This window comes from Indicator indicator, chromosome Z (genome assembly GCF_027791375.1).
Source record: "Indicator indicator isolate 239-I01 chromosome Z, UM_Iind_1.1, whole genome shotgun sequence".
NCBI lineage: Eukaryota > Metazoa > Chordata > Aves > Piciformes > Indicatoridae > Indicator > Indicator indicator.
This window is the reverse complement of record NC_072053.1, coordinates 38,040,309-38,056,715: the sequence shown is the minus strand read 5'-3', so window position 1 is coordinate 38,056,715 and position 16,407 is coordinate 38,040,309. Positions and strand designations below refer to the sequence as shown.

At 36.6% G+C, this 16,407-nt stretch overlaps 1 protein-coding gene across 1 annotated transcript in view; it reads right to left on the bottom strand.

Annotated features, from left to right (window-relative positions):
• Positions 1-16,407, bottom strand: part of SMARCA2 (SWI/SNF related, matrix associated, actin dependent regulator of chromatin, subfamily a, member 2) — a 126,341-nt gene that overhangs the window by 47,232 nt on the left and 62,702 nt on the right. The window contains exons 9-18 of the mRNA XM_054397865.1: positions 16,202-16,375; positions 13,692-13,862; positions 9,819-9,872; positions 8,265-8,395; positions 7,994-8,054; positions 6,951-7,051; positions 6,500-6,647; positions 3,389-3,552; positions 1,634-1,700; positions 999-1,109 (exon numbers count right to left, since the gene is read on the bottom strand). Of these exons, the coding sequence (XP_054253840.1) occupies positions 999-1,109; positions 1,634-1,700; positions 3,389-3,552; positions 6,500-6,647; positions 6,951-7,051; positions 7,994-8,054; positions 8,265-8,395; positions 9,819-9,872; positions 13,692-13,862; positions 16,202-16,375 (1,182 nt within the window). The remainder of the gene's footprint in view (positions 1-998; positions 1,110-1,633; positions 1,701-3,388; positions 3,553-6,499; positions 6,648-6,950; positions 7,052-7,993; positions 8,055-8,264; positions 8,396-9,818; positions 9,873-13,691; positions 13,863-16,201; positions 16,376-16,407) is intronic.

The window sequence follows — 16,407 nt, the reverse complement described above, 5'->3', positions numbered from 1 at the left end:
AGTGCCACTACAATCACCTCTTTTCAAATTGCTGACTTTTCAAATACAGTTTCTGTTTCTTGATGTGAAAGCTCTGCTGCAGTCAGAGCAGATGCTGAAAGAAAGTTGCTCAAGCTCTTACTACCTATAACACAACATGGGCAGTCAGCGTATGTGCCACACTAACGGTAAGACTACAAAGGCCTCAGTTTGTGCTAACTAGTTCCACTTCTTAGAACAGGTTGAACGGCATAGTGCTGTCCTTCCTACTTTTCACCAATGGTGAAAAACAGAGGGGAAGGAAAACTCTGCAGTCTCAAACTGTTTTCAAGTGTTCAGAATTATGCTAAAAAAATGTGCTGCCTTTGTATCAGAGGGGAAAAATGAGTAATCTATATATATAGTATATATGGTAAAACACCTCCTCAGTTTGCTTTTTGTGTACATCAAACAGTCTTGGAAGCTTTCAAACTGACTCACTACATTTCAGGCCCACCTGTTGACAGTTCATGAGCCTTTCAGAACTGAGCCATATGTAGTAAAGAATCTGGATACCAAATTAATGACACAGGAAACTATTTAGTCATTTAGGAAAAAGTGACCACATACTGGAAAGGCTCTAGTATGAGTGAGTATGTCAGAAACAATGAAGAAAAAAAAAAACAAACAAACCCTAAAGTGGTCAGGACTATAGATTAAATAAAATACAATTAAACAAAGAAGAGCAGAATCACGTTTTTCGAAGGACATGCAGATATACACTGTGGACACAGCTGCACAAATGAATGTGTCCTCCTGGCCATGTTCAAAAAAATTCTGGTGTTTACAGGGAGAAGACCTGTGTTTGGTAAGTCCAATCATAAACAGAGGAATACAAAGGTAAATGAAAAGGTTTAACTTTCATTGAAGAATAGAAAAAAACCTCAGGACCTCCCTATGAGATAAAAATATATTCTGGGCTATGCCACCATTTGAGGTGTCTCGAGATCTTGCTGTTAAGAGATGACAGTCATTATTACCTTAGCAAGAATATGTTTGTCTTTTATTATGTACTCATAAGTAGTTAAAAGAACATTAAATTTTCCACTTCGAAGCTGAGGAACGAGTGAGCGGCGCATTGCAGGTGTACCCTAAAAGAGAAAGAGACATCATTACTCTTCTGACAAATATAGTGGTTTTAGGAATTACCAGACAAACAGCAACCATGTGAACTGGTAATTCTGCAGCATTGCAAACAAATATCAATACATTTCAGACTTTCTTCAGTGTACTTTCACTAAATGGTTGCTGGATTCTAAAGCTCCTATTATGGGGCACTGGAAACATGTACCTAGTGGTCTAGTATGGCTTACCATACCACTACTACCATACTCAAATAGCAAAGCTATGCATAAACCATGGAACAGTTACAATTTGTATTTACTCTCATCAGAAGCTGTGTAAATTGATAACTTACTATTTTACTCTGCATTTCACTATGTGAAAGTAATTACAGTTTATTACAGTATTCTTGATATGATTCTCTCTGCCTAGTACCTAATATACATAACAAAACTTCACAAGGAAACAGTTTAGAAACGCATTCAGAGGCATTAAAAAAAGGCTCTATACTCTTGCCCTTCAACTCTGTAATAATATAAAAAGCAAACCAAACCTTGTAAGATATCTTCACAACTGAAGGAGCCCATTTGTCAAATTCGTATGTCCAATTGGATAAAGTCCTATCATGGAGATTATAAATAAAGATTAATGTATTTTATCATTTGCAGGTCAAACTTTCTAAATGTTTCCAACTAGTTGCCCACTTCTCAACATATTTTATGTAATCAAAGTCCAAAATTAACAGCATATTTTAAAAACTGCACTTTATATACTGCAATAAAATGCCAGCATCTCTGAGAGGAGACTAAACAGAAAAAAATGTAGAATCCTCATTCAGCTTTTATAAAGGAACCTCTTAGCAACTAGTTCAGAGTAGTGTTCATCTTTGTATTTTGGAACATATTGAAAAAGTTAGCCCGAAATAAAAAACCACATTTTTAAGTTATTTTATACTAATAACTGAAAAACTGATGTTACAACTTCTTAAAAATAGCCTAATGAAGTTGATAATAGAATTAATGTGTGTTCTACTTGAGTAGAAATACTCACAGTGCCATCCAGTGCCACTATGCAGGTCCATTTTGGCACTGTTTTTCTGATGTTTGATCACCACAAACTGGGTTACTGGCTAAGACACCTGCTACTGTGGTACAGCAGCACAAAACACCCATATGTTTTTGTTACTTGTTTTTCTTTTTTGTGGTTTTTTTTCCCTTCTTTTTTCCCCTTACTGGACCTGTAATGGCAGCAGTATTACCTATTCAGAAACAGCAGATTTCTTTTAAAACCGTAAGAAAAATTATTACAGAGTACGTGAAAGAAGTCTGCTTTGGTTGGTTGGGTTTTGGTGGTTTTATATTTTTCCTAGGGTGCTCATATGAAATATTATAACACTTTGTTGTACTTTATAGCTCTTCTCCCAGACATCATTTATATTCATACAATGAGGCACGACTGTGTTATTTATGTGAGTCAATCAGTTACTACTGCAGCACAGCCAGAAAACAGGATGACTCAAAAAGAGATGGCCACTATTAAAATTCATCCCAATCCTGCAACATATTTACAAATTCAGCAGAATTGGTGGATAAATTATCTAACAAAAACGTCAGGGAACTCCTTCACAGCAGTCAAGTCACTTACACACAAAAGTAAGCAATATCCCACAATACATACAGGCTTTACAATGTCTGACAGTTTTTATTTAAAACATACCACTTTTAATCACTAACTCCCATACTTTACCTTTAGAGAAAGAAAAATGCATTAAAAAATGTACAAAGCAAGGAGCATCTTGGAAAGCTACAGAAAAGCAAAAGGAGGCAGCAATCATAATCTGGACACTTGACTGAAGTGTAAATATTACTCACCAAGCCTACATCCAGGCGTAGTTATACAGTACTTAAAAGATCATTCAATTTCATTAAAATATGATTACTTGGTATCAGAGGGGCACAGGTTGTTTAAAGAATTAAGCAACATTCTTTTAATATCACAGGTAAAAGATGAAAGGAGACCTGGAGGCATGTAACATGAAAGAAATACCATCCCCCTCTCGTGGCTTAACAGTGAATTACAGTAAACTCAATAACCGCCAAGCACAGACAGTGAAACTATTGGAAGCAAGCAATTTATCAGGCTTCTGATCACCTTCCCAATGCCAGATATTTATCTGGGAAGAAGTTATCACAGAAAACACTGAATACATGCTCAGTGTAATTCCACTGTACACCTCACCTTATCATCACATGAAACTCCAATCTGCAATACTTGGAACAATGATAGCAGAAAGAGATCAGTTACTTACGAAAGAGGAACAATGATGAGATAAGGGCCATTGAGTCTTTTGTGCTCCATCAGGTAAGTGATGAGTGCAATAGTCTGTATTGTCTTTCCCAGTCCCATTTCATCTGCTAAAATTCCATTCAGGTTGTTATTATAGAGTGAAACCATCCATTCCAGTCCCTGCAGCTGAAATGAAAAATAATAGTTTCAGTTATTTAAAACTCACACAAATCATTAACACCAGTACTACTGAACCAAGGTTCTGAGATCCCTGAGTACTTAGATACTGATTTCCTTTTACATGTACAGGGATCCTTGACTATCTTGACACCTTCTCCAAAAAAAAAACCCCAGAACAACAAACCAAGATAAATTTCTGGTTAACAGCTACATGGGATTCACCAATACTGTATAGCAGTGCCCATAATATGAAGCCAGATTTCATATATGTAAGGTTTTTTTGTACTACACACAAAGCAACAGCAACATAGGCACTCATATCTAAGGTTGGTAAATACTTGACATACAGGAGTTCATTCTGCAATGTCTTCACTGTCAAATTTTAAACTTCTTGTGTACGTTTCATGCATTTGCTTGTGTTAATTCAAATCTTTATAAACCAAATCCATCAAGTCTGCACAAAACATGTAAGCGTAACACTGATCAACTGCCTTGCTGGCATGCTAAGGGTCTTAATAGCACATGACCATTTAGTTTCTCCTGTCCATACCTTCACATGTCAGAATAGGTTCCCTTCGCCCAGTTATGCCTTGTGTATAGAATCCCAGAGCTGGAAGGAAGCCAGAGTACTGTAGCTAAAAAATGTCTACATAACACAGTTCCACACTCCAAGAAGTACCGCTAGAAAGCACTAAACTCAGATTATTCCCTTGTTGCAAAAACTTCCATGTGTATATCACATTACTCATGCAAGTGCAAAGTTTTCTAAGATCCAGACATTCATTGTCTCTCATGTATGGAGAGAGAAGTAAATTAAAAGCCTAAAAAGGTTCAGAGAGAAAACACCGCATGCTTGAAGTAACCTTCTGTTGTCCTTGCAAGACAGTATCCAAAATAATGCTTCCAATTTACTGGTTTTATGTATATGCTGACTTGATTTATACTCTAGTATTAAATACTGAGGCCACCAAGAGTTGATCAGAATTTGTTCTGCAACCGTATATCCCACTTACAAAGTGGGAATGAGTAAAGTATATTCTCCTATGTCATGGAACTTTCTCCATTGACACATCCTGATACTGATTAAGAGACAATCCAATTAAACTTGACAGCACAAAACAAGAAACAGCAGAAAAAAAACTGACAATGAAAAAGCACATAATCTCTAGAGGACAGGGAAATACAGGAATTTGCACAACAGTTGTCTTCAGAACCAAAGATAAGCCTCAGCATTCCTGACATCAAGCTCCTTGTACAAGAGAGCCTCTTACCTCTGGAAAAATTACTATACAGAACAGACACCATGAAGAACGAACATACTTATTTAATTGCAGAGATATTACATTGAGCAGCTAAAGGACTAGTAATCCCTATGAGTGTCTGTGTGACTCCACAGATAGAATTATTTTGCTTTGTAGCACAGAGGGAAATTGCACTGCAAAACAGATCTGCAAAATGTAAGAATATTTGTATGTTCCACAATTAATTTCAATTCAGGAAGTAAAGAAATTACTACAATCTTAATTTCCCATCCATGAGTACTTTAAGACAATATGGCGATCACATTAATATTGTTATATACTATTCATTTAGCATTCATTGGGCAAACCTTTCCAGACAACAAATCAAGATTATACAGTTAAGAAGGCTGTGACTGAATCCATTTGCTCCCTGTTTTGTTGTGTGCACAAGCCAGACAATGTATATATAGCTAAGAAAGTGGCCTATTTCTCTTTTTGGTTGGATTCTATCTTGCCTTAGTTACAGCATTCTCATTGATGCTAGAAAAGTTATTTAAAGTTATTTAACCTAGCGTAGTCAAAAATCAATCCCAAAATGACACATTGCTCTTTTTGTTGAGGGTTCCCAGTGAGACCTAGAAGTGCCAAGAGAATTCAAAGTCAAATGGAGTTTTACGGTGAAAAAGCAGGCCACAGGCAAGTCCCCTGCCCAAGGCAGGTCCAGCCTTGAGTCTGGTTTACTCAAAGCTTTATACAGTCAGCAGTCAGTGACTGAAAAAATCAAAGGTAAAACAACTCTGAGCCCCTGCTTTGCAGCAGTACTGTCCTGCTCTGTACATATACTTTTAACCCTCTTCCTTCAGCTTTTGCTTACTGTTTTTCCACCATGTCTCTGACCATGTCCCACAGAGAGGAGCCCAATATAAAAACACTATAATGCTTTAAAAAGATAAATGAGCTTAAGTCTCCATTTTTAATGGATGATAGGGCTGAGAAGCATATGAAGCAGAAGATGAAAACACAATGCTTTGCACGCTTTAGAACACAGTATTCCTTCCTAGTTCTCTGCAAGCAGAAATAGATACACATCTTCATGATATCTTGGTCATTAAGAATCGTTCTTTATTTTATGTGCATGTAGAAATACGTTTTGACTGTAGAAAATATGCAGGTTTTTGGAGTTCCATAGAAAGCTGTACAGTAGCAGATGTGTTGAAAATATGTACCAAGGATGTCTTCAATAATATATACATCTATCTTACATCAGAATACAGAAGCTCCTAGTTACTAAGTCCACTGGATGTCTGTAAAGAATATGGGACATCAGCCTCCACAGTGTACCTTTTTGTTTCCTATGTTATCTTTCACTGCACTGAAATACTGGGAAGAAGAAAAATACTGTTAACCAACCACAAATGGAAACAATAAGCAAAACTGAAACTCCTGGTCAATGAAGAGGACAGCAAAACCAAAATACTAAAAGAAAAGAAAGTTACAGGTATATGCGGAAAGTTGGTATTACTATTGATTCACTATGTATGAAACATTACCTTTGCTAGAGAACTGTCATTGCTTTGTTCATATAATTCCCAAATTTTAACCTAATAAAGATCTTCTATTTAACAGATTTTCAATTTTCTACTTGAAATAACATTGAAATGTTGAGCATAATTCCAACTTCCATATATTTTAATGTTTTAATGATTTCTCACCTGATAATGCTTTAGAGTGCCATTAATAAGAAGAGAAGATTGCTTTTCCACCCTTTCTGTGATCGCATGGGCAACAGTATAGTAGGACTGAGACCCTCTTGCACTATATTGCATGCTGTATTCATCATCCACATCTTGTTTGGCTGTCCTGGAAAGCATATAGAACCACAGTGAACTCCCACAAATGAACAGTATCTTTTGACGATGGCTCAAACAGGTGAGGCTGAAGAAACAGTGCAAATCCTCAACTGTGACAAGTATATCACAGGGTGTAAGCTACTACATAAACAGTACACAATTAATACCCAATGATCACGTACCTTCTCTTGCAGGTGTTTGTACCAGAAAAGCTACTACAAATCCATGCAATCCAGAGTAAGCTAGTCTTGGGGAATGGCACTCTAAGACACCACAATTTCTAATAAAAACCCAGGATGCAAAGAACACTCACTCAATGATTTGCTTTGCATCTTTCTCAGAAACCTCCTCACTGTTAGGATCCAAGAGTATCTTCTCATCTGTTTCTAATCTGCTTGATTCTTCTTCATCATCCTACAAAAAAAACAGAAAAAAGAAAAGGAGTGGTGGGAAGTGCAACATCTTCCTAAGTCATACTTTCAGCCGACATTCACATACTGATCAGCTTTCATTGATCACTGCTTCATAACAGAAACCTGAATCACAAAGTCCGACTTAGACTTATTCAACAGAATTGCACTGCCACGTAACAAGAAGATATTTTTTAACACACATTAACCAAGTCATTATACTTTGAAATAAACTGTTTTCACTTTTATGATCTTGCTTTTAAAAACCTTACTCTGTCATATACATGAAGCAGATTCCAATACCATGTACATGTTTATGTCATTATGTTGTATCATACAGCTCTTCCAGGCTTCTAGTTTCTTAACTTTTTTAAAACAGACCACACTTTTACTCTTTTAAACATAACTGAACTTGACTTATGGTTACAGTTGCAAAGAACAACCAATTTAAAATCTCACTAATAAGATGAACAAAACACCGCTCCAAGTTCTGCAAGTGTATTCTCTCTCCTAAGAAGGATTTCCCCATCTCTAAAAAACACTGCTGCCAGAGAGTCAGTAATAAAATTGCAGGAGTATCTTTAAAATTCCTGCTAACATCTGACAGATATTAGCTCCTCCCCTCCTATCTTAATACTGAGAGTTTTGTTGAATTACATTAGCAGTAATTAGTCCTACAAAGGCACGTACTTTTACAACATATACAGTTCAGTCAATTTCAGTGGTCATTTGGTCTAGCATTGTAAACACTGACAGACTTTGGAGATCTGAATTCTCCACTGAGTTCTGCTACTAGCCTGTTGATTAAAAGTCCTTGTCTGAAGAATACTATGCAAATATGGGTATTGATTGTTAACAGTATCTGTTACCTTGAAGATTTGGTATCTTTACTTTCCCTTTCTTCCTTAGGAAAAAGAGGAAACTACCACATGGAATAACTACATACCTCCTCCTCATACTCAGAACCACTTTCATCTTCACTGTCTGACCTGGGAGCAACTTCATAGCTGTACAAAGACCATAAAGATAACGAATTACAAATAACAAGACAAGGGATTAGTTTCAATATATCTCCTACTCAGCTTATACATAATAGATTGAAAAAAGAATAAAAAAACAAGGAGGGAGAAGGGTATTTGGAAGGTGAGGAAGGATAAGTCGATTAAAAATATCAATGCAAATAGAAAATGCAGCCTACTTTTATGCTCACTACTTACCCAGGGTTCATTTCCAGCCAAGCATCCAGCTGACTAGCTTTTGGTGCTTCTGGTCCAAGAAGGACTTTCCCTGTTTCAGTGTGAGTCACTTTGACTGGAAGATCACTCATCTGACTGCTCTCGTCTATGGGCTGAAAATTCAAATAAAATTTTATCATGTGGCAACTGAAATTCATGCATGTCATAAACAATAATAGCTAACAGCACCTTCAAAATTCCACATTTGAACAAGCATTGAAATTCCTTTTTCAGAAGCTACACTCTCCTACACCATCATAAGCAAACACTAAGTCACAGTGTTACATGCAATGTAACATATTCTATACGACATATACAGAAGTATCACAGCATTCCAAATAAATTAACAAGAGTATGGAAAAGAATATACTGTTGGCTTCTGTGAACCAAGACACTTAATCCTGCTACTTACACCAACGGACAACTGTAAGAAAAAAACATACATTAACCTTATGACCTTTCTCTTATATAGAGAAACAAGGATGTAACAATTTAGCCAACCTTTTAAGTAAAGAAGGCCTGTTTTGAAGATCCATTGTCCTGACTTCTTCAATTAAGCTGACAAAGCACCTGAACCAACAAAACCTTTTCCTTACGCTGCTGCTCTAACAAAACCAGAGTAGTGTAATTACTTTTTGTGCTATTTCTCTGCCCTGTCTGATCAGAGATTTTCTCCTTTAAAAACTTCTAGCCTTCTCATACTGCTCCTGTTGAAGAACTTATTCCATATATATGTGTGTGTATATATATATATAAAAAAATACATATGAACAAGAAAAATAATTCTAAACAGCTACAAATACAGTGACTGCCAGAGTATACAACCTACCCCACTTCCATAAATACTGAAGTTACAAGAATATTATGTGCATTTTCCTTGTGCAACTATAACTACATTAAAGGATTTTGCTGTAGGACTCTCTGACCACATCAGCAAAAACATCACTTGCAACTATGAAGACCAAAAGTAAACCAATAAATACAATTCTAAAGTCTTTCCATAAAAATGCAATAAAAAAGGGCATATGCTCTGCTACTGAATGAAAAAATATTACCCAAAGAATGACACAGAAAAACTACATTTGCTTCTGAGGAAGAACTTTCAGTTGTCTTAAGACATGACAATACTAAGGTCTGTCCTGTGTCTGAGCGGTAATTACATGTAATGTCAGCATTGTATTTTACAAAAATAAAAAGCCAGGACATGTTGTATTTATAATGTCTTTTAGAAAATAAGCTATGACTATAGGTGGATTGCAAGACAATAATTTACTTCTAAGCACGTAACAAATCTGAGAATTCTTCAGCATACTCATTGATAGATTCAATGTATTTTTATTTCAGTCTCCAAAACTTTCTGAAGAGAAACAAGCTAGCATAAATTTTTATTTAGGTTGATTCCTGGTTACAAACAATAGCTATTCTCAGAACTTCTGTTGTCTTCTTTTTTCAACTATAGCAACAGCACATGCAGAACAATCACTGCAAAGTTTTAGCAAAAAATAATAACAATAAAACACCTTGCAAAATTCATACCTCTCCATCAGGACCAAGACCAGATGCCATTCCTTCTGCATTTTCCTCAGCCTTCTACAACAAATGAAGAAGTCAAAAATATCAGGGTCACATTACAAGTACAGAGAGAATACTTTATACCATGTTAGCATTTTGGATCATGAATTTATGTCAGTCTATTTCTGAATAGCCTGAGAAGCACATAACTTAAGTTGTGGCTGGATACAGGTAGAGACAGGCACAGAGTTACTACCACACACATAAACTACTATTGGTATGAATAGTGTACCTACAACACCTCTAGTCGTTGTAATAAATCTGCATCTAAGAAGTGGCTGGCCTACGCAATTTCTGGTCCAGACCTAGAGCTTAGATGCTTACAGAATGTGCTAATACAAAAATAAATAGTAATTAATTTCCATGCGATTTACTGCTAATTTCCTGTAAAGTGCTTTAATCTTGTTTTCAGAAGTGTCACTAGGCAACGCAGATTGTGTATTTGCGCAAACTGTTATTTTGGGTATGCTCAGAACATTTTTTAGTCTGACAACTAACTAGTAATGTTATTTTGGGAGTTCTTTGTACTGTATCTCAAGTAAGTCTCGATTACTCAAATTACAGTCAAAAGAACCCTGAATTTCCTAGCTGGAGTAAGTCAGTTTTTTGGTGGGTGGGTGTGTGTTTTTTTTTTTTTTCCCCCAGGCACCACCCTGGAGGTATAAGTAGGATCTTCATCAAAGCTTATACTCATTTACCCTACTGAAGAGTATCAGGACATTATCAGAAAATGGAAGATACAGTTTGCTTCTGAATTGGAACTTTCCTAAACAATTCTGACAATGAGCAAGAAGAGGCAGAATACAGCTTCTACTCCTGTCACAGTGCTGCATTTGTAGTACTACAGCACAGTCTTATTTTGATACCAAATCTAAAGAGATCAGACTAAGGAGAAGTACAGATCTCTTAAATTGTGTTTTATGGGTAAACAACTTCCAAGTATAATTATTAATGTGTCTGATAAATCCAGATAATCCAATTGTTTTGTTTTCTTTTTAAGAAATACACTTAAGGAATGTCACATCTCCACTTCTGAACATCAAGGTGATACTCAGTATCTGTTTCAGATCAAGCCTGAGCCTTTGTCTTTGCATCAAAGTCCATTTTCCAAGGCACAAACTTTAAATGAACACATGGAAATAAACACAAGTCAATTCCAGATTTAAAAAAACTTTTGTCCTTATTTCTAACATAGAATTCATACTTCAAGACAAAGGCCTAATCATCTTTGTTAACCACCTTTTCACTAGTTATTAGCAAAAATGGAAATTTGGCTAAGCTTAAGTATGATCTAAAACCTTTAAAATATTTATGAAGTACAATATTCTTTATTATACCAAAAACTACCTGAAGAAGAGGCTTATAAATTCATGAATGGGCTGCACAAATGCCATTGGTCCTTCCCAATGCAACAGCTCAGTAAGAACAACATCATTGTGAGCTTGAAGGCTGCTTGCTTCCACCTTCCTGGGAAGCAAACACGTTTGCTGGCAAAGAAAGGAACTGTAACAGAATTGAGGAGTTCTAACAAACAGAGGGTCAGGATAAGTTAAACAGCACGTTATCTGGCTTCAGCTGAAGGAGGAACATTGACAGAGGATATTTTTAACTCGAAAGAACAAGAGGAGCACACAAGACTGCTGCCCAATAAAGATTGTTTTAACTTTGCTATAGCCAATGAGAAGAACCCTGCAACTAAAACACACTACCACAAATAATCAATAAGCATCAGCACTGTTCACAGTGCAAAGATCAAATCCTGATGTGCAAGTGGAAGCTTTTTCAGCCTATAGTTAAAAACCATTCTGGAAAGCAAAAGCATATGTTACAAGGGAGATAAATGTAAAGAATGTCAGGTATCTCATGCTTATGTTTTGGACTGTGCAAAGATATCTTTAATCCTGACAATTTAAACTGTGACAAGGAGACAGCAATTTTATAGAAGTAGGAAGCTACGTTTTATTCATTCCCTGACACAAAAAACTCTTACAGATGAAAGCAAAAGGTTGCACAACACATGAAATTAGCGAATCAGATGAAAATTTTATTTGGAGTTGTTGGGTCTTTTTTAATCCATGACTGCAGTGAGCATGTGGGACATCAGCTGAACAAGAGGCTGGAGACAGAAGATGAAAATGCAGGAACGTGAAAAAAGGCAAACGGGAAATCTACTGTTAAGATTCCTCAAATTTTATCTCAGAGGAAAAACAAACTAATCTGAAATCTCATTCTCCTAAGAGTAGAGGGTTCACTTGGATATTATATAATGTAAGCCTGACAGAGACAAGAAGTACTTCTTCACCATCTACTTCCTCATTCCCATTTCTAAGAGAAAATAGCAGTAACTCTGCTCTCATTTTAACTACAGGCACTAGTACATTAAACTGTGTTTTACATGGATTACTAAACATAAATAAGCAAATTATTAAATGTGTATGACTCAGAAAAAAGACACAGTGCCCACTAACTTCAGTGCTGCAGCCATGCAACAATGAATTCATGAAACTATAAATTAAAACAGAAGGTATTATTTATGTACACTCTCCTTGACAGAAGAGCAAATGCTTTATGGAAAAAACTGAATTACAAACAAGAAGCTGCAGATGATCAAGGTAGAGATGAGATTTTTTTTCTGTCAATTTGCCTTTAGGGTTTCGGCTGGGATATGTATATGCACATTTACGGGGTGCATTTCCTTTCTACTTCAGTGACAGAAAACTATGTATGTATAGATGTGGCCAGAAGAGACTCTGTTCCTCATATATACTTCAGCTAAATGGACATAAAAATAGAACCGTATCACAGATGTGGATTGCTGAAGAAGTAATTTTTCATTAGAGCAATGAATCTACTCCACACACTATGTCATGAGGGATAATCTTCTTAGAATTCTGTATGTTCAATCAGGTTTGTTCTCACTGGTAATACGGGTCAAGAACCACGTTACATCTTTGTAGGGAGAGGATTGTTTCTATGTGAAGAATATATTCTCAACAGAAAGTTCAGAAGTTTTGGAGACGGACAGAAGCAAACATTGAGAATATTTTAGGCCATTAAATCTCCAAAATTATTTTTTTTTATATGCTGATATTTAGAGTGTTGCTTGGAAAGCATGTAAATATAATTAGCAGCAAACCAGGCATGGAAATGGATTATAGAAATCCTCTTATCCATCCTGCAAAGAGATGAATGGTACTCAGAGGTCACAAAAATGACAAATCATTACTTAAGGATTATTTCACACACGTCTTTTTTCTTTTAAATAGCACTGTTCAGTTTCCACAAGTCTCTCTCACAGAGTAAAACATTATGTATGAAAAAAGGTAATTTTGAAAAGCTTCAATTAATTATTAAGAATGCACAATGAGTAATACCACAGGCATAATATCCATTTAATATAATGAGCCTGCCCAAGTTCTATTAATTTCCAATGGTCCTACAAAAAGGACCAAGACAAGTTTAGTTACCTTGTGAAACAGTTACACTAATCAGATTTTTTCCCATCTTCTTCACACAATGTATTTTGGATTCACTGCATCTTTTCTGTGTACTTTAATTTACGTGCTTGAACCGATTTTGCCTGTAGAAAGCCTTCATTTTATAGTCCTGCCTCATTCTCACTTCTTCAGAATTAATGACAGCAGATTTCTTACTTACTTCAGTGGAGAAAGGGGAGTTCTCTCTGTTAGGAATTTAGCACTGTAGATAACTTCAAGCACTCTGTGTGACATGTATGTCATACAAGTGTGTATGACAATTGGGTACCCCTACATTTACTAACATTAAAAATCGATTTGAAGAACAGATAGCCTAAAAGTACCAGCTGTAACTACTTGCCTTCTTCCTTCTCCTTCTCTTCTTCTTCTCTTTGGCTGCTTGTGCCTGTTTATGCTCCCATACCAGGTTAGTCAAGTTAGCCACATACTCATCTGTCTGCTGCAACAGGTAGGCCAGGCGTCTATCCTTCTTTTGGTCAATCAGCTTACGGTAGCCTTCTTCATCTTCAGCCTAGTAATACAAAGTAGCCATCAGCCATGACAGAAATGATTCCAAAGAAACCCCAACCAACTCGTACGTCATTTGATGCGGCCTAGGATGCCATTTGCTTTCTGGACTGCAAATGCACATTGTTGGCTCATGTCCAGATTTTCATCCAAGACACCCAAATTCTCCTCCACAAGACTGTGGAGGGTTGTAATCTATCTCGAGACAATAAGAGGGATACTACAGTGATCTTTTCTAGAATATGTTGTGTTGAACATCTCTATCAGTGGCCCAGAGGAAGGAATGAGAGGCACTCTAATCAGGTCTTCCAAGGACATGAAACTGAGAGATACCAGTCAATATGCTCAAAGGACCTGAACAGGCAGAGAAGTTGTGCCATTTCTGATCTTGGAGGTTTTCCAGACATGACTGAAAAATGCCCTGTGTCAACTGCTTTGAACTTGATGTTGACATTGGTTTGGGAAGGCAGCTGGACTACAGACTGAATACACTGTTAATGTAATCTCAAGAAGGTAATGCTTTTTGATATTCAAGCTTTTCTTGGTGGTATCTTTTTGAATCATACCAATGCCCATTCCTGCATGTGACATGTACTAACGAGCTGTGCTATAATCACCACTTTCAATTGTAGTCAGTGAAGGACAATCTGTGAAATTAATTCAACATTCCTGAAAAGATACGTGAAGAGTTTTATACAAAGCACATTTCTGTAGACGACATCAAGTGTCTGAGAGAAAAGCTCTTTGTAAAAACTCTTAGTATGTATCCACAAGTTTAGAATTTATTGCAACTGGACTAAAACAAAACAGGCGAAACATCCCCACTAACATCACTGTGTCAGTGGGAGCTGAAATTCCCCCCCCACTGACAATAACCAGGCTAGCTCAGTCTGGAAGCAAAAGAAAGCTGTATTTACAGGCAGAGTCTAAAATCTATGATGAAATGCAATGAATAAGTACAAATATACAAAATTCACAGCATTTACAAATATATACAATCAACAGAAATGCACAGCCAAGCTCTCTTTGCTTCCCCCCAAAGGGACCTTTCCCAAAGGGGCCTCTCTCCCAGGAGCTTCCTCCCCCAGGCCCCCCTGGCAGAAAGCAGAGTTAGCTAAAGCAGAAAGTTGTTAACTTAGCTCGCCAAGGTCAGTGTGTTATCTTCAGCCAGAAGAGAAGAAGAAAACAGCAGCCAGATACCCCAGCAAGCTGCCCCCACTGCAGAACGCAGAATGTGCAGAGTGCCCCACTTTGTTTTGAGTAATAGTTCTTAAACATTTCTATCTATCCAATGGAAGTGCTTAGAACAATCAGTATTTTGCTTTCTTACACCCAACAGTGACTTATTTACATTCTTTCACTTTCTCTGCTTGAACTTTGCAAGGAAAAACTAAAAAGACAGTTTCAAACCATCACAATCACACACAGTTTACTTTTGCAGAAGGATTTAACTGCACAGTAGGGGCCAAGATCTGAGTACAAGGCCCCAAACAGAAAATGCCTGTGAAATGCTGTGTCTATACTAAGAGCTTAACTACAGTGTTGTGAAGGAGTCTTAGGAAAAAGCACTTATACCCTGGAAGCACTAGGATCCTGTGCCATATTCGGGCATTCAACTCTACTTCACATTTTTCAGCAGCAGGTATCTTTTATTTTTAACAATACTGTATATTAAACTGACTTACATAAGCTTAACATCATGATGCACAAAAATATTTCTCAAATAGCAAGACTATATTTTTTTTGTTTCATAATTCACTCTTTTTTCTCTCATAATTGACATTTTTATGAACTTGGTTATATAGGCTGTTAGGAATTATCTCTAATCATAAAAGACCTCTATAATGCTGATTACTATGCAAATTTAGTAAATGCTCTGGGGCCTAAACATTTGTTATTTTCCCATAACAGTCCTTGATTTATGTTTTACAAACCTTTTGGTCAAAAAACGTGTGGACATGGATCTTCGGGACATGGTTTAATGGCCACAGTGGTGTCAATAGTTGGACTCAGTGATCTCAGTGGTCTTTTCCAACTGAAACAATTCTATGATGATTTTATGATTTTTATGCTAAGGTTTTAACATCTTAGTATTTCCTTATTTCTGCATCTAATTTTGTGATTTTTAAACCCAGAGTGTTGAGTCTTTACTCATGGTGTGAACAGATTCTGGAGAGGGACTAGAGTTCTGCACCTGACCTAAGATACTTGAGTTTTTTTACCAGCATGTTTCAAAGAAGGCACATAAATTCCCTTTCAGTTCTATGTTGGTAAAATGTTAATATTAAGTGTTAGGAAAGACATTCTAGCTGAAATTACTATCTCTCTTCCTCTACTCCTTACCATTAGTCTCCTCATTCTTTCTTTCTCAATTCTTTCTGTTTCTTTTTTCTGCTCACGCTCAGTGTTGGCATGCCAAGTTGCCACAGCTTTAGAAAGTTTCTGAATCTTCCCAGCAACTGAGCGGTGGTACTCCTTAAAATCCTTAGCATGCTGCAATATGCTGTTCAGGTATTCCTAGAAAGAGAAAAAAGTTAGCACAAGCACTT